The 22,403-nt window shown below is 42.3% G+C and overlaps 1 protein-coding gene across 1 annotated transcript in view; it reads left to right on the top strand.

Moving 5' to 3' along the window:
* Positions 1-22,403, top strand: part of Fam20a (FAM20A golgi associated secretory pathway pseudokinase) — a 56,392-nt gene that overhangs the window by 23,600 nt on the left and 10,389 nt on the right. The window contains exons 2-4 of the mRNA XM_004870287.4: positions 17,968-18,152; positions 18,878-18,928; positions 20,395-20,473. Of these exons, the coding sequence (XP_004870344.1) occupies positions 17,968-18,152; positions 18,878-18,928; positions 20,395-20,473 (315 nt within the window). The remainder of the gene's footprint in view (positions 1-17,967; positions 18,153-18,877; positions 18,929-20,394; positions 20,474-22,403) is intronic.

Below are 22,403 nucleotides of genomic sequence, written 5' to 3' on the forward strand. Positions count from 1 at the left end.
GGACAGAATTAGATATGGCTAAGCTTGATTGTGTCAACCTGATTGGCTTGGGAACTGTCAAGGAGATTATCAAATCACACTTCTAGGCATATCTGAATAGGTCATTGGAGTGTGACCTTGTATACTATATCTTGTCCCTGGCCCCTCCTCTCTGGCACTGTTCCCCTGCTCTGCTTCCCAGCTGCCATGATCTAAGCATCTTTGCTCTGCCATACCCTCTGCCATGATCTTTCTGCCTTAGCCATGAACTGAATCATCTGAAACTACAAGCCAAATTAAATTTCTCCTGTAAATTGTGGTGTTGGGCATTGTGTTCCAGTGACAAGAAAGCTGATTAATACCAGAGTCTACCCTTGTGATGCTTCAGTAGATAACCATGAGCAATGTGAAATTGTACATGTAGAATACATGAAGGAGAGGCACATCATGCAATGGAACACAGAAAGAAGGACACAGAACCCATTCAGGGACTGATGCATACTTAAAGAAACTGAGACCTGACCTGGTGGACAGATGAAAAGGATGTAAGGAGGCAAAGAGGGGAGGAAAAAGTGAAAAGTGCCCCTGGCCAAGGCAAGAACATGTTCCCAGCCCATGTGGTGGGTGGACCCTTGCTTTTGTAGCTGGGGTACTGTAACATGAGTCTAGACTAGTGAGTCCAATAGAGCTTTCAACGTGATGAAAATATTCAATCATTATACGATAGTCACTGAGCAGTTGAAATGTGGCTGGCATGCTGTTGAGCCAAATTGTTAATTCTATTAACTTTTAAATGAGTTTAAATAGTCACATGTGGTTAATGGTTATCACATTGGCCGTTATGGGCCCCATAGGTGATATTAATGAAGCTTGTCCATTTATCTGCAGTGGAGAGACATTGAATTCTTCTAAGCAGGAGACTCCATTAGAATGGCATTTCAAAAAAGCAATCATTCTGGTTACACTAAGGAGAGCTCATTAATGGGAATCTGACTGGGCATAACCAGGTAGGAGGCTATTGAAGAAATTCCAGGGATTTAGACTAGGATGGTGATGATAAAGAGGAGAAGGATGAACAGATCTAAGAGCTATTGAGGAGGTAACATCTACATGATTTGGTGAAAGAGTAGTTATTGTAGGGTAGGAGAGAGAAATTTCAGGGTAACTCTTCAGGTTCTGGCTCACCCAACCAGATGGATAGTGGTCTGTACACCCATACTGGTTCCCTTCCAAGCTCTACACCCATCCTTCAACTTCTGTATGTTCTGTTGCTAGTGACCTCACCCTTGTAAGATCCAGATTACCTGGGAGTTCTGCTTCTTACATTTTAGGGAAAAAAAAAAACAAACATGGTAAAGAAAACCCTGGAACCTCTGAATGTCACCTTAGTCATTTGGAAAAGAGTCTTTGTGGGTATGAGTAAGTATCTTGAAATAAGGAGATGACCCTGGATCAGCTGGGTGGCTCTAAATGTCACAGTATCATATAAGAGAGAAGAGGGCAAAGCGAGATGGTCACAGGGACAGAGATTAGAGTGATGCAACCACAAGCCAAGGAGCACACAGAGCTACCGAAAGCTGGAAGAAACAAATAGGTTCTTCCCTAAAGTGCGAAGGCCCGCTGATAAGTTGATTTTAGACTTTGGGCCTCCAGAAGTATGAGATAATAAATTTCTGGGTTTTTGGTTTGGTTTTTTTTTTTTGTACTGAGGATCAAACTCAGGACCCTTCACTTGCGAGGCAGGCAGCAGCACCACTGAGCTAAATCCCCGGCCCTAAATGTCTGTTGTTTTAAGCCACCAAGTTGGTAGTAATTTGCCATAGTAGCCACAGGAAACTAACACTCCCCCCACTATCCCTTCCCCTACAGAATATTCATAGCCAGTGACTGATGAGAGAATATACAAAAGCCCACATCCTTGGCCTCAGTGGAGAACACATTTTGAGGTATAACAAACTCAAGAGCTTCCTGAAGGATCAGACCAAGTCTGGGACTTCACCTGAAATCACACCTGCATCTGACTTCTTCCTCACCCTGCCCTGCTCCCCTCTCTTTCTTACCAGTTTCTCCATGGAGTACCTTCCTAAGAAAACACCTGCTCCTCAGTGCAACGCCCAGGATCAGCTTCAGGGAGAACCTGACCTAAGCAAGTAGATTCCACCTGAGCAAAAACCTCAGCCTTAGCAGGAAGATCATGAGTTTGCTCTTGAAGGTACAATAGTGAATACAGGTGCTTTTGAAACAGATACTGGAAAACCATGACCTGCAAACCAAATCCAGCCCTTGAGCACCTGTTTTGGGGCACAGCTGTACTGAATGCAGCTGAGCTGGAACACAGTTCCACCCATTCATTTACTGGTTATGTAAGGGGCCTTTCAATGCTCTAAGGGCAGAGTGGAGTTGAAACATTATATGTCCCAGGAAGGCTGAAATATTTGTTACCTTGTCCTTTACAGAAATAAGCAGCTGGATATTTTGATCTACAGCTCAGAGGGCTGGAGGTGTAAATTTCTAAGTCCTCTGCAAACAAGTGGAAATTGAAGTTATAGTTGTGGATACAATCATGTCAGACGTGAAGATGGAGAGGGGAGGGAGAGGGCCAGGATAGACCCCTAGGAATTCTAGCATTTCGTGACACATCAAGGAAGACTGAAAGGGAGACAGACACCAAGTGGCCAAAGAGGCGGGAGTAAAACCAAGACAATCCTTAAAACTGGAAAGACCAGCTTGCTCCCATTCAGTTTTAGGTCTTAGGATGTTGAAAGTTTTTATTTTCCTCTGGAGAATTGATACTGAAAACTATCCAAAGAAATATGGTTTCCCAGGACATCCAAAAATGATTTTGCATGAAATTATTGAAAAGTTCGTTTGGCCCAATCCACCTAAAAATGTAGATATATAATTTTTACTTGTGCCAAACCTTGGTTCTGAGTGATCTGGTGATGTTCAAAATCATAGACAGTTGTCTACCCTTTTGCTATTTACCCTTTCTGACCTGCTGGGTCTCATGGAGTTTTTCTTATTTTGCAACTTTTCTTTGTAGACAACTCAGTGTGAAATAATTTGAGGAAGACCTAATTTTTACGGGGAAAGTTTGTTCAATGGATACCAAGTTACAGTTAGATAGGAGTAAGAAGTTCTGGTGTGCTATTTCACAGTTGGATGACTGTAAACAATGATAACAGATTTTTCAAAAAGCTAGAAGAAATGATTTCATGTATTTTTACCATAAAGAAAATAATAGGGCTAGAGATTTAGCTCAGTGGTTTCGCTGCCTGCTGCGCAATTGCAAGGACCTGAGTTCGATCCCCGGTACAAAAAAAAAAAGAAAATAACAAATAGTTGAGGAGATAGCTATGTTTAGCCCAATTTAAACACTACATGTTACATATATTGAAACATCACATGGTACCTCATAAAAATGTATAAATTTAGGATTTTAATGTCTCTGTTAAAAAATAAATTTAAAGGAAAGAAGTCCAGATTTGTCTCAAATTATAAATCATCAAATCTCTGAAATATTTTGTAGCCCACCAATACCAAAAATATACTCTAACCACTGTAGCTGCATATGTTGATAGTTCTTGAGAGCTTCCAACTTCTTTCTGTAATAAATATGAGTACCTTCTGTGTACAGGGTGTTGTGTTACATTTTGTAAGGGGCACAAAGATGAACAAGGCATTGCCTCTGCCCACTGTCTGCCAAGAAATAGTGCCTTAATCACTATTACTCCAAATATGGCAATAGCAACAGAAGAATAGTCATGGTATGAAAATTTGAGGGAACAAGAGAGAAAAATTCTATGGAGTTAGAGAGCTGGAAACAATTTAAATGAGAAGGTCCATGGAATTTTGGCTCCAAAGGCTGGGAAGGATTTCTGAAGGTGAAAATGTGGAAGCAGGCATTCCAAGAGGAAGGAACAGCATGGTCAGGAAGACAAGTATGAGAACACTAAACACAAGAATTTAGGGAGAAGGGCAATAGGTGGGGTTAGACTATGGAGTAGAAGAGGCTGCTTGGGGATGCGGGAGCAAGAAATTGGGACTAGAGGTTATGGATAACAAGAACCCATTGAAGGATCTTGTAGGAAGTATGTGCTTGGAGCTGTGCTTGGGACAGTTATTTTGGTGGTGGTGGGACCCAGCATGAAGTAAGAAAAAAAGGCCGGGGTCATAAATACCAGGTAGGAGGGTTTTCCAGTATAGATGAGGATTGAGTTAAGGCACAGGCAGCAGGAAGAATATGAAAAATTAAAGGTTCTGGATGCAAAACTACAAGATTTGGAAAGAAAAGAAATCAAAGATGTCTGTACTTTGTAGCAAAGGAAACATAGGAATGAGCAGCTTGAAGGAAAATACAGTGACATGAGTGGTGTGTGACCCAAGCTTCCATTCTGATTCTGTCCCTGTGCCTCCTGTCCAACAGCAGAGAGAATTGCTGTGTCTATACAGCATTCGCTGGCTCTGATAACATATCAACCTAAAGGGGCCTGATCCAAACCCACAAGGAGCCTACACATAAAATAAAGACATCAAGGCCTTGAAACCATGTGGGAGATGGGGATGTCAATCCTGTTCCTTCTAACTCAAGACAAGGAAATGTAGGCAAGAGGGGGTTTTCAGACGTGAAGCCATGTGGCTGCTGAGTAAGAGTGTGGGGAGCCTGCCCAAGCTTCTGGAATCTTCAAATCCTCCCTGAGCCCTCTGAGTCAGTCACAGCAGGGTCTCCCTCCTAGCCTTATAGGACCTGACCAGTTAGTGCCACACCCCAGTGACTCTGCCCTTGAGATGGTGGAAGGAAACATGGTACAGGTTGGCACCCTCAGCTCCCTGAATCCCCAAAATAGAATGAGAATCCAGGCTCCTACATCACCCACATAAGCTTCACCTCCAGACTTCCTAACCATCTCCATGCCAGACGCGCCTTCCTGTGTCCTACATTCTCCTACATCCCAAGCCCAGACCTACCTGGCTTTTTCTGTCCTGCTTTCAATTTAGTTAATGCTTCTTCTACACACTGTGAGATCACAGACAAGCTACAGCAGGACTCTGAGGTCCGCTGGATGATTTATGACTCACAGACATGACAAGGTCTGTCAATGGCTGTGTCTAATGCAACCCTATGATAGAGATGCTGTTCCCTTGCTTATGGAATATTCCAGGGAATTTTGCTCTGGCTTGCAAAGCTGGTTGTTTCTAGTTACCTGGTAGAATTGTGTTTTTGAAAACTCATCATCTCTCTCATTTCTTTATAAATGAAGAAAATAATAACTTAAAATAATGACCATTCTTGTGTGCCGACACTGGTATTTTTTATGACTGTGCTTAATTCTTATGCATATAATGAGGTAGCTAACAAGACTGCCATTTTCTACAATAGGTAAACTGTAGCTGAGAGGGCTTAAACTACTTTTTAAGACTATAGTTTGGGCTTGGGATGCAGCTTGGTGATAGAGCACTTGTCTAGTATGCACAAGGCCCTGGGTTCAATCCCCAGCACTGGAAAAAAAAAGAACATACCTTGTTCTCAGCCTTCTCATTTGCAAATTATGAGAAGAATATGTCTCTCATGCAGTGGTTGTAGGACTATAAAAGATACTGACACAGTCTATGACCACAGCACTATCTCGATCCTCAAGGTCTCCCCAATAGCAAGAGGCAGAGGCAGGCCTTTGCGGCAAACCCTGTGTCCCTTTCTATGATTGCACTCTTAATTTGTTCTTGTTCAACTCACTGTACATCTGTGACATACTCACCTCATGCCATCATGGGTCAGACTATGTCATTGTCATCGTTGTCACCAAAAACAAGCCTCATGTTTTGCTTTTGTGCTGTTTACTCAATATGTGAGAGAATCAAAGAAAGGCTTATGCTGGAGTCGAGGGTTCTGAGACGGTCACTGGAGGACTTCTAGAGGTAAACTCCAATATTAAAATGGACTGAAGTCTTGGACGCGTCCCAAGAAAAAATATTGAGGAAGATTTAGAGAGGGAGAGAAACAGCCTTGACTCTAATTTAGTCTGGTGATGAAACATGGGTTTCATAAAGCACCGAGTGATGATGTGACTGTCGGGAAAGGCATCCATCACATTCACTTGCACAAAAGATTAGGGAAGTGGTTTTGTTTGTTTAAGAAACCAGAAGGTCCTTAATCATTGTGGGAGCAGGGAATGAATTTCAGAATCCTGCTTAGACCCTGTGGGGCAGGAGGGGATAGGGAGGGGCAGTCCCTCCACAGTGTGAGATGTGTAGAGTGGGAGCTGACACTATCTCCAAAAACCAGTGCAGGTGTGCAACACATCAGGAGCAGGTTTTGCATCATTCAAAAGGTAACAGACAACTAGAAGACCAGCGAGAAGAAGGTGTCCAGCCAGATGACTGGGAAGTCCAAGTGGGAGAGCTGCAGCCAGGTACACAATGGATGCCCCTGGGCAACCTCGTGCTCTTTGATCTCTGCTGCTCATGAATTCCAGTTCTGTTTTTCCCCTTGGTGGCAGTAGTAAGCAGATTTTCTGGCCACTAGTGGCTCCTTCTTTACTGTCTCTTCTTACCTAAGAATTCCAGGAAAAAGAAAGCAGCTGTTCTCAGATGCCTTGAAAGGTCTTGAAGAACTATAAGATAAGCATAGCTTCAGTGGATTAACCTGGAGCCAAGAGAATCTGAAACTGTGGGTTGGTGATAAGAATCGTGGGTGACACACCACTCATGTCCAAGAAGAGCTTGTATGCCAGCTCAGGGAGGGGCAGTTCAAAGGAGAAGAGGCAATACTGAAATAAAGTTTTGGCAGAGGATGCCAGGTGGTGAGACAAAGGAATGAGGAACAGGTATGCAAAAGCACTTTTAATGTTTAAGTGTTTGATTGAAAAATTACAGAAATATATAAGGAATGAAAAATACTCATCATCACCCTAACCAAGTTTGGTAAGGGTGTTCTTTTCATGGAAACCAAATATGTCTGTATATTTAACTACCTGTATATGATTTTTAACAAAAACTTGACATTCATCTATATGCTGTCCTAAAATTAGATATCCTTCTATTTTATTACATATAATGTAATCTCAAGTACTGCTATCATAGATGTTTATATTTCCTCCATTTTTATAGTTATAACAACCCTTCAGTGAACATCTTTAACTTATTTTCTTCAGGTGTGCAAATAATTTGATAGGATAAGTTGTAGAAATGAAAAATGCTGAATCAAAGAGTAAACTCATTACAAATTTTGAGATGTAGTGGGAAATTATCTTCTAGAAATATATCCCATTTACATTCTCATCAGTAATTCAAGAAAGCATCATAATAATGGAACTTGATAAGCCTGCTTTAAACTGAGACTTCCACTTTAAATAGATTTTGATAGTTGTAAAATTCATATGGCTGAGTACACAAGTTGAATGATGTAAGAAAACTTTTTTTCAAAAAAACAGCAATAAGGGCCAGGGATTTAGCTCAGTGGTTCTGCCGCCTGCCTCGCAAGTGCAAGGTCCCGAGTTTGCTCCCCAGTTCCAAAAAAGAAATAAATAAATAAAAGAAACTAGCCCCTCCAGCTGTCAAAGTGCTTTATAAAACTCAGGCTCAAATATTAGCACACTAGAGTGCAACTAAACAGAGCATGAAATAGAAGGGAGATCCCAGAAGAGACCCACATCCAAGTAGAGATTTATTGAATGCTACAGAAGACATTTCAAATTAGGAAGAAAAGGCTTGTTTAATAAATGATTCTTAGATAACTGGCTAGCCATCGGGAAGGGAGGGAGAGAAGGGATGAATTTTTACCTAACATATTTTATCTAAATAAGTTCTAGACTTGTCAAATATTTAAATGGAAACAAATAAAACCACAGAATACTAGAGAAAACCATGGTTTGGTTGGGTTCAGTATTCTTGTAATTTGAAAGTTATATTGGCCTTTCTAGAATAATAGAACCCAGAGCCATGAATAAAAAGATTGGTCATTTTGACCACACAAAACATCAATATTTTTGCATGAAAAAATCACCATAAGTGAAGTCAAAAGATTAATAATAAACAGAAAAATTATTTGCAAATCACAGAAAAAGATTAATTTTCTAAATATATAAAATAAATGGAAAAAGATTAACAACTCAGTACAAATGTGCTCAACAAAAATACAAATTACTCTTGGATGCATAAAAAGATGCTCAGCTTTACTATAGCAAGGTGGAGATGCAAATTCAAGATGCCATTATCCATTCATTAGCTTGACAGAGATCAAAATGTATTGGCAAAGCTTCCATCCCATGCCTAGTGTGGTAGGGCTTGGCGCCACTGAAAGGCAATTTGGTAATATCTGTAGCAAAGAATTAAGATATGTTATGCCCAGGTACCAACCGCCAACGATGACTGTACTATAAACACATACTAGTAAAAGTAAAAATGTGAAGAAAAAAATAAAAAAAGAATATATCTACCCTTGGACCCAACAGCTACACTAGGAATTTATCATTCAGATTCACTCTCACACCTGGGAAACATCATGTGTTCACGATGGTTAAATGTCACAATATTGCTTGTCATAACAAAATATTATAAACAATCCAGAATTGTACCGATAAGGAGTCAGGTCATGTCTTAGTCTATTCGGACTGCTATAATGAAATACCGTAGACTGTGTAGCTTAGAAATGATAGAAATCTGTTTCTCACTACTCTGGAGGTGGTCGAGTCCAAAATGAAGGCACTGGCAAGTTCTGCGCTGGGTAAGGACTGTCTCACGAGGACACTCATTCTCGTTCATCAAAAGCAACCTCTCACTAAGTCCTCACATGGTGGAGGGCCCAAGCTAGCTCTCCATGGTCTCTTTCATTGGGGTACTAATCCCTGTCATGAGAGCTCCACCCCGTGACCTAATCATCTCTGAAAACCCTCACCACCTGCAACTAGCATCTTGAGGGCTAGCTTCCGTAAATGAACTGGGGGCAGCAGAACAAGCACTCAGACCATAAGGATTAACTGTGATTTCCATACATTGGGATATTGCGAAGCCTTTAAAAAGAACAAAGAGCATTCTGTATACTGAATTGAAAACCTGCTGACATTAGAATATAGCAAGTTTTCAGGACTATGTGAATTTTTTATGATCATACCTACAACATCAAGGTGCGAAGAAACAATCTTAAAAACCTGTCAATATCAGTTGCCTCTACAGAGAAGTGGGTCAACTGGGAAATGTGGCTGGAAGATTTCTGAGATGTGAAATTTTGAATCACATAAGTATATTTTTTAATCAAAAGTAAAGAAGTAAATTACACATTTTTAAATCCTCTTTTATTTTCTCTAAAAGAGATGCTGCTTCTTTTAGGAAACAGTTTCAAGGAAGACTTCATTATTGCAGAGGGTAACATATGACATGAATGTGAGGTTTTATTTTTGTGCAGGTGAACAAAATATATACTTTTTCTTGACCTTTAAAAGTTAAGAGTGGTTTAAAATGCAAGACTGTTGGCTGATGTTGCACCTAGCTATGTAGATATATATCTTATATAAATGGATTTTTAAATATTCACTTAAAACACAGTGATATTTACTACTGCCATAATAAACTGTTGTTTTACAATTCTACTTCTTTTCTCCTTAAGCATGAGATAGGGAAAAAGAAAAGCAGGTAAATTCTCTAGATGTTCACCACTTTTATTCTCGCAAGCACACAGCCAGAATGAGAGCCAGGCAAGAAATGGAAAACCAGCCTCCCTGAAGTAGGGGGTGGAAAGCCCTGGTTTATAACATTTGTCAATTACCGTGGTGTAACTACAAGAGTGGTCAAAATATACAGTAAATGTTTAGATTTTTATAATTTTATTATAATAAAAGGCACCTTGCCATTAATCTCCCTCAAAATATTTCCCCTTGCTTCAAATGTACTTATCCCATCATTCTTACCACTTTCTGAAGCAGTTCTGTAAGTCCTCAAAGTGTATTCAGAAATATAGTGAATGCTGCTGCCAAGTGGCATCCAATGGAAAAGCAGGCTTGTAAAAACATTACAGTGTGTCCTCATCCAGCTTATTCACCATATCTGGCACAATGTGACTTCTGCTTCTTCCCCAAAGTCAAAATGACCATGAAAAGTAGACATTTTAAATTGATTCAGGACATTGAGGCAACCATAACAGCACAACCAAAGACATTTGCAAAAGAGCACTCCCAGAACTGCTTCAGAAAGTGGCAAAAACAATGAGATAAATGTGTTCAAAGAGAGGGAAAGTACTTTGAGGGGGATTAATGCCAGTGTGTCTCTTACTGTAATAAATTTTTTATTTAAACCACACTATATTTTTTTAATCACACCTCATATTCCAACCATGGCTGGTTTCAAACTACATGCCCAAGACAGCCCCAACACCTCCTTCCTGGTTGCTCACCCACAAGCAGAGAGCACTCAGGCAAGGTTTTTGCAAGAGTAAATTACTCTTGACAGCTCTACTTCAACCATTAAAACAAAAATAGGGAAAGGACACAGGAATGGCCTTGCTCCCCCCTCTAGTCCCCCATCCCAGGAAGATTATAAGCCTAGATCTGGCAAGGTCAGAATAACAAATCAGAGAGCCATGTATCCCCACCTAACAGTAAATGTGAATGTCTTAAGGAGAATGTGTCCTAGTCCAGAAGTTACACTCAATTTGTCACTCACATGTTTTTTATTTGGATGCTGCATCCCCACCTATAGTTGTAGCTAAAATCCATGAGGTATCAGCTAGTCATAAGAAAACTCCACCTCCTCTCCACCTCTCTCCCACACCCCAGCTCAGCCAGAGCTTTCTTCTTCTTCCTAACCCATGTTCTGGTTGTTTTGGTTCTGGGTGACTAACTTGGCTGGAGACTTTTTCCCCTCTTTCCAGCCAACTCTCAAGAGAGTTGAGCAGTCACGTAGCTTTCACTTCCAAGTAGCCTTGGGAACTAGAGCCTGACTAGACTATTTTTAAAATAAAAATAAATGTTAATGTAGTAAGGGAAAGTTGGCTGAAGGCCTAAAGACTTGGTCAATGATTTGGCCCTTTCCCTCAATTTTTCCTAAAATGCTTGATCTGAAGAAATTTAACATTGGCCACTTTAAATAATCATGCAATGGTACAAATTGCTCTTTTGTCCCAGTGGGAAGGGGAGTAACTGGATTCATGGATCTGCTCTTAACCTTTGGGAGCAGGGTAAGGTAGAAGGCCAGCCCAGCGGTTGCCTTCATGGGAGAGAAGGCCCAGCCATCTTTCTTTCTATTGCTTTTAGAGACCCAAGTCTTAAAATAATCAAGGGTTCCTTGCCTCATCCCCTTGTTTATGTGCTTTCCCCAGAGTTCCTGTGGAAGGGGAGTGTCTTAACATTAACTCACACTGCCTGCTTACTCTGCAACTGCTGTAACAAGACAGGGGAGAGAACACACCCTGACTGCGAGGTTTAATGGTTGTTCGGCCCACACAGAATACTTCTGAAATTTGAGTCAACATTTTTTAAAAGCAGAGTCCAAATTCTGATCCAAATCTGAATTTATAGATTTGCTTGGAAACTCATAATAATGATTTCCCAGGGAAATACTTCATGAGAAAAAGAGCTAGTTCAGTGTCGAGCTGTCACCAAATATTTGATGAATGAGAGAATGAATGAACAAATGTCAGGGCATGGCCACTGTGAGCTGAAACTTGGTAGCAGGTGTTCGCCCGTAGATAAGGAGAGTGCTCCTGTTACCGCCCACTGAGGTTCATATGCTCAGGTTTGTTTGCTCACTGCTGGCCAAATCAAAGGAGGCTATTTCTTTTGGTAAAGATTTATTCAAAGCCAGCTCCGAGTGGATGCAGGGCCCATTTGCCTCAGATCACCATTGCACTGCCCAGGCGGGCAAGGGTCTTCTACAGCAAGGAACAGAGGAGAGAGGGAGCCAAGACGGAGATAAAGCAGATCTCTACCCTGGATCTGTCACTTCCTCCATCCTCAGCTCATCGTCCTGTCTTGTGGAAAGGAAACTCGACTCTGTATATTCTGTCACTTCTTTTTGGCTGAGGAGAGGAAGTGTTGGTTATGTGTTCACCAGGAGGAAGTTTGGAGAAGTTGCAATTCTTTAAAAGAAAAAAACTGAAAGTTCCACTTTGCAGTCGAGGTACACTCTAGTTTGACCCTCTCCCCTCCCTTCCTTATTCAGCCGCAGTCCTTGCTGATGCGTGCTGCCCGATGCCTTTAGGCATTTAATTCATCAACCAGCTCCCAAAATAGTTCTGCAGCCTCCATCTCTCTTGCAGGAGAACTCAGAAATACAAATTCTATCCAAAAGCGGATTGACCACTTCAATGACAAAGAAATACTCTAAAATACACGAATAGTTTTCTACATTGAAGAAAAAGATGTTAGTTAAGGTGTCTTTTTAAGGTATATTTAAAATAAGAGCATTTAGGTTTTTAGCTTCTTTTTGCACAGAATATGTACTAGTGTCTGCCTACTATGTACAAGTTACCACAAACTTAGAGATTTAATTTAATATCCCATCTGTTCTGTAGATCAACAATCCAGGGTGGCTTGGCTAATTCTCTACCAGGTCACGCAATAACTGAAATCAAGGTGTCGTAGTCTCCTCTGGAGTTCTGAAGCCCTCTTTTAAGCTCACTCCCATTGTAGATAGGATTCGTTTCCTTGCAGTTACAGGACTGATGCCGCCATTTCCTTGCTGGCCATCAGCCGGGAGCATTCTCAGCAAACTGTGGCAGCCTATTGGCCCTGGTGCCTGGCCCAATCCATGTTCAAAACCAACAGAGCTGTGTCAAATCTCTAATGGTTTCTACCTTCCTGAATTCTCCCTCTCCCAGCTAGAGAAGACCTCTGCTTTCAAGGATTCCTGTGATTATATTGAGCCCAGCTGGATCATCTCCCTACATTCCGTTGTGCCATGAGACAGAGCACATGGAATCATGGGAATGAGAGTTCATCATAGCCCCAGGTTCCCAGGACGATGTCATGGAAACTTGGAGGCCAATTTTAGAATTCTGCCTATGATAAAATTTCTCATACTTTCTTAGAGATGTGTGATATGGTTCCCAAAATGTATTCCCATATTTAGTTATATTAATGGAACGAAAGCGTTCCTAATGGAGTGCTGATTATCCTCCTGTCTTCTGCACTGAACAATCCATAGCCAGAGTATTGCATCTCATGCTAGTTGTCAGAAATAGGAGGGAAATGAGTATACATAACTGTCTTACTCTACTCAAGCTGGTGTAACAAAGCACCATAGATTGAGTGGCTTATAAACAAGAGAAAAAAATTTCCTTCACAGCCGTGGGGAGTGGAAGTTCCAAGATCAAAACTCCAGGAGATTTGGGTATCCAATGAGGTCCTTCTTCCTGGTTCACAGACAGCTGACTGCTTGCTACACTATCACATGGCCAAAGATACAAGGGGTCTGTTTCATAAGGTCACTGATGCAATTCTGTCTTCAAGACCTAATCACTTCCTGTTATGTTTTAAAAGTGAAACAGCCGCCCACCCCACCAAAGACTCCTGAACTAAGGGGGTGGTTCCCAATGCAGCAATGTTCAGAGGTGGGTCCTAAAGAGGTGGTTGGATCATGAGAGTGAGGACCTCATGAGTGAATCCATACTTTCATGAGTTCAGAGCTGAGTGGGCTTTTAGGAAGTGGGGCCCCATTGGAGGAAATAAGTCACTGGGGCGTACTTTTGCAGGTGCATCTTGTCCCAGCCCCTTCCTGCTCTTAGTCTCGGTCTCTCTTTCTCGCTCCCTCTCTTTCTCTCTCTTTCTCTGCCATAAAGACAGCAGCTCGCTCTGCCATCCCTTCATCCCCTTGTGCCTTACCTCAGGCCCGCAGCAACAGCAACAGCCAACTGTGAACCGAAATCTCTGAAACTGGGAACAGAAATAAATCTTCCCTCCTTTAAGTTGATTTACATTGGGTATTTTGATCACAGGGAAGCAGAACTAATGCTTCTTCTAAAGGCTCCACCTCCTAATACCATCACTTTGGGGGTTAAGAATTTGTGGAGATATAAACATTCAGTCCATTGCAAAAACTAAGATCAAAATTGAGCCAAAAAGGCAAAAGATGTATTCGATCTGAAAAGAAACCAGAAATTCCATTCAACCTAGCCATTCCTCTTCTTGGTATCTTCCCAGAAGAGTTAAAGACATCATATTACAGTTATATATGTATATCCATGTTTATAGCAGCACAATTCATAATAGCTACATCTTCAAAGAAGCCTACATGTCCATCAACAGATGAACAGATAAAGAAAATGTGCTATTTTTATGCAATGGAATACTATCCTGCCTTAAAGAAGGATAAATTTGAGTTATTTGTAGGAAAATGTATCCTGAAAACATAATGTCAAGTGAAATAAATCAGATGCACAAGCTTAAATGTTGTATGATTTCTCTCATATGAGAAATCCAAAGTATAAATAAAGAGAAAAATAAAAGACAAAAGGAAACAGAAAGATATATCTACTGCAAATGGGAATGGGACCAAGAGCTAGAGGGAGAGGAAGGAGTGGAAGAGGACATAAAAAAGAATCAAGATGTGTCATGTACACGTACCAACTAGCCACAATGAGAGTAGTCATTATGTATCATAAACAGAGATAATAAATACATTTTTAAAAAGAAGATATAGGTAAAATGGACAAAATCCTCAAATATATAATTTTAAGTGAACATAAAAATAAACAGAGAATCTGAATTATTTCGTATATATTAAATATATTGACCCTAATTCAAATTGTTTTCCCAGTAGAAACTAATTCAGGAAGCACTTACAACATAGACACATTCCCCAAGCTGAAACACAATTCTTCCAACTAGAAAAAGAAGAAATACAGTCCAACACACTTTATCAGACCAGAAGGAAACTGATACAAGAACTTGGCAAGGAAACTACAAAACAAGGAAGTCACAGGAGTATCTCTCACATCAACTTAGATGTAACCTTCTAAAAAAAATTCAACCTAGGCATGATGGTACACACCTGTAACTCCAGCTCTTCTGGAGGCAGAGGCAAGAGGATGGCAGGTTTTAGGCCAGCCTGGACTACACAGTCCCAAAATAAAATAAAAAGTGCTGGACGTGAAGCTCAGTGTCCCCTGGGTTCAATCCCCAGTACCACCATAAAATAAAATAATAGACTACAGATACATTGTATCTGAAAGGATATAATGATGCAAAAAAGACAACACATCATGCCCCCCACCAGGGTTTGTTTGGTTTTTTGGGGTACCAGGGATTGAACTCAGGTCCTTGCACTTGCGAGGCAGGCAGGGGGACCACTGAGCTAAATCCCCGGCCCCACCAGGGTTTTTTATTTTGGGCGATTTCGGTTTGAAAGGTGAGAATATCTTAAAATTTAAAAATTTAGTGAATGTAATTGGACACATTAACAGGTTACATAAATGTTATATCAACAGATGCAGATAAGCCTTTCAATAAGCTAGAGCAATCCCTCATAATAAAAAAATTAAAACTCATGGGAATTAAAAGGAAAAAAATGGATGCAAATCCCTGGCCTATGAAGGGTGGCCAAGGGAATTTGACCTGGAAGATGCCAAAGTCGCATGATAACCATCTCTGAATATTTTAAAGGCTATAAGGTACGAAAGGAATTTGTTCTGCCTATCTCTAGGCGTAAAATCAAAACCCACTGATGGAAGCTACTAAAAAGTTTTTGGCTCCTGCAAAGAGCTTTCTAATACAGCTAGACTGACTAAGCGAGGCTGCACATGGAACGCTCCTTCCTGGCAGCTGTTCCAGTATAAAAGAGACGGTAATCTCAGAGTATCCTTTACAAGTGCTTTGTTAGTCCAAATCTCCTGTTTTTATCTCTTCTACCTGGTCTAGTTGTGCCTGTTCTCAACCACGATGTCAAATGTCACAATTTGAGATCCAGCTTCACCAAGTTTTTCTTTCTGGTTGCCTATTTTTGGACTCAAAGTTGAGTGACCAAAAATAGGAAGTGACAGGTTAAAAGGAGAAGAAATGGGAGTCCCAAGAAGACTCATCGGAGTATGCAGATGTACAAGTACGAGGCCAATGGGGCCAACTCTGTAGGAGTGATCTTAGGAGTAAGAATCTGAAAGGAAGGAAGAGCCAATACCAAGGAGAAGTAGGAGGAAAAGGCGCAGGCAGGATATGGGTGCCATCGAGTGAGATCCAAGCACAGGGTCCTAGAGGCCAATGAAAGTAGAATACAAAGAACAACATTCATGAAGCAGATTCATAGTTAGAAACCCAGTCCAAACTTAAGAACCTGGTCTTCATCAGATGGCGAAGCTTCAAGAATCTGAACCTATCTCAGCAGGTAGCCTGACCTAGTCCTGGTGGAAAGGCGACTTGAAGTAGACCAAATAGACTGTGCGTTCAGATGTCAGGAACGAAGGTGGGGCAGACATCCAGGGGAGTAGAGAGTAGACAGCTGACACCAGACGCAAGAAACTCATCTCCAGGCTTGGAGGCCTGTATCTGACATCAGCCGGTTGGAAATCCAGGGGCTGAACACTAGCTCCCAAAGAAACCAAGTCCAGGTAGTGCAAGGCTGATTCATGGGCAGAATGTACAGTGAGAATTCTGATCCAAGCTGCGGGACGGAAGCCCAGTCCTTTGGTGTGGTATTTCCTGGAGTGAAGAATGAATCCAGGGATAGGTCAGTCAGTGTTATTTGATACACACGTGAGTCACAAAGAGTTGGGACAAGAAGTGGCCGGGGTAACTAGGTCCCAGATTACCAGGGCAAACTATCCTTGACAGCTCAAAGGCCTGACAGGAGCAGAATTTGTCACTTCCGCCTCTGAGTTTCTTAAACATCAAGAGAAATTAGCCTCTCAAATATAAAAGATAATAATGGACTCCTGTTTCCATGGCTTTCTTTTCCAATTTGAGAAGTTATCTGTGCAGGTAGAGAAAGCATAGACAGGTGTCTCACAGGCAGCCTTTGGCTTCTTTACCAGTGTCACTGTGCTTTGTGACCAAACTCCCTGGCTGAAGAAGTGCTCTAATATGCAGCTCACAAAAGGAACTAGAAACTCTTTTACTTGGTCAGGAGGAGCTTGGCATCTGAAAACGAAACTCCCTTTTTAGGGAGAAATATTCTCACCCAGGTCTAAAGTCACAAAACTCCATAGCTGGGCCGGGGATTTAGCTCAATGGTTTCGCCACCTGCTGCGCAAGCACAAGGACCCGAGTTCGATCCCTGGTACCAAAAAAAAAACAAAAACAAACTCAGTAGTAGTTCAAAGAGTGTTTGCATGCTACCTGAGCGTTCTTGACAGATGAGCTAGGAGTGGAGAATTAAGGTGCAGGTTGGCATGGACTGAATGTTTGCCGGGCCCCCCATTTGTATGTTGAAGCCCGAATGCCCAGTGTGTGGGTATTCGGAGATAGACAACTTATCTCCCAAAGTGGACCCTAAACCTCTAAATAGCAGTGCCATCATTTTTTCCTTTACCCTTGCAGAACAGGCTACCAAGGACACTCAGCAAACGGCTGGTTAATTCTTCTTTACCTTGATGTAGTACTGATTCACCTAACTCAGCTTTATTCCATTATTTATTCCATTATTCTCACCCATGACCTTCTCCCCCGACCTCCTTAGGACAGGAAGTACTGGGAGATGTGAGACACAGTTGCTTTAATGGGAAAGTGAACAAAGAGCCTCAGGGTCTCTCCCTGAGGCCCCATATTGTGAAAGACTCCGAATTCTACTCATAAATCTGCCTTTTCCCATGACAGCATGTCACGGTTTGTAATTCAGTATCCGTGTATTTGTGCACCTATTGCCTCTTTCAATCACTAGATTGTAAGCAGTCTGAGGGCAAGGAGGGACTAGGGGCTTCTGTTTCCCGTGGTATCCTGAGCACAGCATGGGGCCTGGCCCTTATCAGATGCTCAATACACTTGTTAAATGAGTGGAGTTTCCAGCCAAGTCTTTGCATTTTTGTGCCTCCAATGTAAAACCAAAAACAAGCCTACTCTTCTGCTCTTTCAGACGACACAAGATCTACAAAGAGCAGCTGAACCTCACCTCCCTGGACCCCCCACTGCAGCTCCGATTTGATGCCAGCTGGGTCCAGTTCCACCTGGGAATCAGTCGCCAGGGGCTGTACTCCCGGTCCAGCCCCATGGTCAGCAAGCTGCTCCACGACATGAGGCACCTGCCCACCATCAGTGCTGGTGAGGTTTGGGGGATCAGGCAGGACGGGCTGACTTCCCCCTAGAGGGGCTGGCTGAGCCCATCTCGGATCAGATGTCTGGGTTAAAACATTACAGTTACCACTGACACACAATAGAGAGGTTAATAAGAAGAAAACCATTTTGCTTTTGAAAAACCTCATATAACCTTAATCTCATCACAGCCCCATAATTGAGGCACAAGGACCCTTAAAGACGATTGCTACTGTTTATTGAGTGCTTCTTTTGAACTGACTCGTCCGTTCCCTCTTAGACCATAATTTGATGGCATGGACATTATGATTACCATTGTACAGGTGGGCAAGCTGAGACCCAGAGAGGTTAAGGAACATGGTAATCCCAGTACTGGAGCTGGGATTCAGGGATTCAAACACAGGCCTGCTGACCCCAAATCTGTACTCTCAAATACTACAACCATGTATGTGACACAAAGTAATCAGCAGAGACAACACTAGAGTGGGCCTCCCTGCCAGATGTGGCTGGAATGTCCACTGACAGGCTAAACATGAAGTGGAGCTGGAGTGGAGCAGAAGTAAGACAGCAGCCCTGGGCTCTGGGAGCTCCCTTCCTGAATGGTCAAGGCTGAGATCCACAGGTTACATCACAGACTCCCCTGCTGCTGGTCTGCACTAGAGCCAAGGGGCCCGGTGCGGTTGGCTGTCCAAGAAACATGGCTGCAAGCTCTCATGGCCTCCTCTTCCTTTCAGATTACAGTCAGGACGAGAAAGCCTTGCTGGGGGCGTGTGACTGCACTCAGAGTAAGTGCCTTGGCCCCAGTTCCATCCAGAACCCTCACCGCACGGCCACATGAAGCCCAGCGTCTACTGCAGTGGGGAACCTCTGCCTAACCTCTGCGGCTCCACAATTCTCCCCACCCACCCAAAAAAAGAAAGGGCATAACGAGAATTCTGTGTAAGATCGTACTGCTCCAAATGTGGTCCAGGGGACAAGCATCATTGGCATCATTTGAGGGCTTGCTGGAAATGCAGAATCGCTGTCTCCACTGATTTTTCCAAATCAAAATGTGAATTTTAAAAATACCTCAAGTTATCAGAGTACAGTTGTACAGGACAGTGGTGTGTGATGCTAGCAACATATTAGAACCACCTGGAGAGCTTTAAAAAGTGATGCATCTAAGGTTGAAAGTTTAGAGAGTCCTAGCCCTCCACCTCCAGAGGATTAGGATCAGTGACAGAAGGTGAGGTCCAGGCCTCAGCATCTTAAAAATGCACCAGGTGATTCTAATGCAGCCAAGGTTGTGAGCCACCAGAGTTAAGTTATCTATAGAATCAAAAATCTAAAAGCATTTTTAAAAGGTTGGCCTCCACGAATAAAGTGCACAGTAATTGCAGCCTCACAGGTGGCTGAGGCGGGATTATTGCAAGTCTGAGGCCAGCCTGGGCAACTTAGCAAGACCCTGCTTCAAAATGATATTTTTAAAAAAAACAAACGAAAGAAAAAGAGCAGGGCCGGGAATGCAGCTCAGCAGTGGAATACTTACCTAGCACGAATAAGGTCTCCACTTCAATCTGCACCACCACCAAAACAAAACAAAACCCGGTTCCAGATGGGCTTGACACTAAAGCCCCCAGGCCAGTCATACATTTACCTCAACACGCTGAACAGACATCAAAAATATCTACATGTGATGTGGTGTGGAAGCCCCAGGTTTCCCCTTCCTTTAGTTCAGCACCTGCCGTTTGCCATTTTGTAGAACAGAGTGAGACACTGTCCTGACCCTCATGGGGCTCTAAACGGGGCTGGAAGAGTGAAGCAAGATGGGGTGAAGAACAGGGGGCAAACTGAAGGAAGCAGCACCCACTGTACCTGAGGCACACAAATTTGCCAAACCCTCATCCCAGCCGAGGGGCAGTGTCTTAAATAAGAGGAGATATAGTTAAACAGGTGTAATACACCAAGTGGCATAATCGGAATTGACAAGGCTACAATCGAAACACAAAGAGGGAGGGCTGGGTTCTTCTTAGTAACATCCTTTGGGGTTTTCGGCTGCATCTATTTGGGGAACCCAGCATCATTTGCCCTTTCCCAGACTGGCAGAAGAGGTACCAAGCCCCTAAACACACCCTCCATGGCCTGAGAGCATGAAGTTCACCCTGCTTTGAGAAGCAAATCCTAGTTTTTAAGGTCTGGTTAAATAAGAAAAGAAATCAGCTGCATTCATGGACTGACAGAAGCACTGTTAACACCCCCTTCACCTTCCCAGTTGTGAAGCCCAGTGGGGTCCACCTGAAGCTGGTGTTGAGGTTCTCCGACTTCGGGAAGGCCATGTTCAAACCCATGAGGTAAGAGATGCCCTCTTCGTCGCCATGCCTAGTGTAGCAGCCCTGGGGGACCTTTGACCCAAAAGTAACAAACATGGCCTGACATCTTCATCCCAGTCACTTGGAGACTGTTTAAGACATTCTGCTCCAAGCACACAGCTGTTTTTCATGGTAATAGTCGCAGGGAAAACAGTAAGAGCTGATCCTTATCATCTTTACTAGGACCTGTAGCACACACTGTACGTGAACTGTGTCTTCGGATCATTCCAACCTCATGAGCCAAGTGCTACTTTTCTGTCCCCGTTGAGCCGAGGACATTGAGGCTCCAGACAGCCAGCTCTTCCCACTGTCACAGCTGCAAGCAGGGGACCCAAGATTCAAAGCCAGGCATCTGACCTGCTAAATTCACACCCTTCCACTGTAATGATCTCTACTCTTTTCCAGGCCTAGCACTCTCTTTCTTACATCAAAAAGTTTACAGACCTCTATCTGACAATTCGTGTTTTGAAAAATTAGACAATGGACAAAGGCTACTATAAAGTCAGTTACAGGCTACATTAACGTACACTGTATTCATAACAGTAGCAACTTACATACCTCTGAATGTGGTAGTATACAGTATGTAGTACCCAATATGAAATGATATGTATCAGCCTATAGACAGAGCTTGGTGTATGTGTGCATGTGGTTTTCTGGCACCCAAAGGGTCAGAAAACTCACAGACTGGGGTGCTCTAAAGTAGGGTTCCCCTATTTTGGCCCACTGGAATATTCCCCCTGGATATGACACACACGAGCGAGAGAACCACAAGAGGGGCTCCTGCTACCCAAGTCACGTATTCCTCTAAAATGTTGTCTTCAGGGCCTGGGATGTAGCTCAGTGGCACTGCGCCTGCTTTGCAAGCACAAGGTCTTGATTTTGATGCCAGATACAAAAAGAAAAAAAAAAAGATTTAAAATGTTGTTTTCAGGTAAAGAATTTTTCAAAGCTGTATAAGAAACAATGGATTTTCATATAAAACAACTTATAAATTTACAAATATTCCCTTTCCCTACATGCACACGTTCCACTCGCCACAATTTTTTACATCAGTCATCATCATTGCTAGAGTCAAACTTCGAGTCAGTATGAAACCAAATAGTAAAATCTTGTCCCATTCCCTCCCCCAACAACCTGTTTTAGCCAGTTCCATCAGAGAATAAAACCAACACCAACAGAAATTATTTCAGGTTAATCTATCTCAACCAAAGTAATGTCACTAAGAGTGGCTCCATCATTTGAGAAACAAAACAAGGACTTGAATATACAAAGACTACTTCTCTGGAGGGATAGTTTTGAGAGGGATCTCCTCTTAGATTCAGGCAATTAAAATCAGTGAAATTATTTTATTTTATTTTAAAGAGATGAGGTTTTGCTATTTTGACCAAGGTGGGCTTGAAATCCTGGGATCAAGTGATTCTCTTTCCTGCCTCAGCCACCTGAGTAATTGTGTGCTTTTTATTTGTTTGTGGTACTGGGGATTGAATTCAGGGCCTTCACACAGAAGAACATCCCCAGCTCCTCTTTGATAGGATGCCCAGCTGAATAGGAGAGCCACCACCAAGGTTCTGGAAATATAGTCTTAAATTTATTGCCACACATAGTCATATATGTTTATTGTATATTCACAAGAGAGCACCAGTTAGAGGCAAGGAATACTGATGTGGGAACATGAGACATTAACAAGAATGTCATGGTAAGGATGTCATTAACACAAGTGTCATGGTAAGTCTGCATGTTCACCACAAATTACCAGATCCATAAATTACACTCTAGAGCAAAAGCCATATACGGTACATAAGGATGTCTCTAAATTATACACACCAGAAGTGACTATGGAGTGGATGAGCTCCACTTTCACTATTCACATATCAGCAAGGAACCACCTTAGGGTGTTATGTTTGGAGTAAAA

This window comes from Heterocephalus glaber, unplaced genomic scaffold (assembly GCF_053883595.1).
Source record: "Heterocephalus glaber isolate CG9 unplaced genomic scaffold, H.glaber_assembly_v1.0 deba00000937, whole genome shotgun sequence".
Classification (NCBI taxonomy): Eukaryota; Metazoa; Chordata; class Mammalia; order Rodentia; family Bathyergidae; genus Heterocephalus; species Heterocephalus glaber.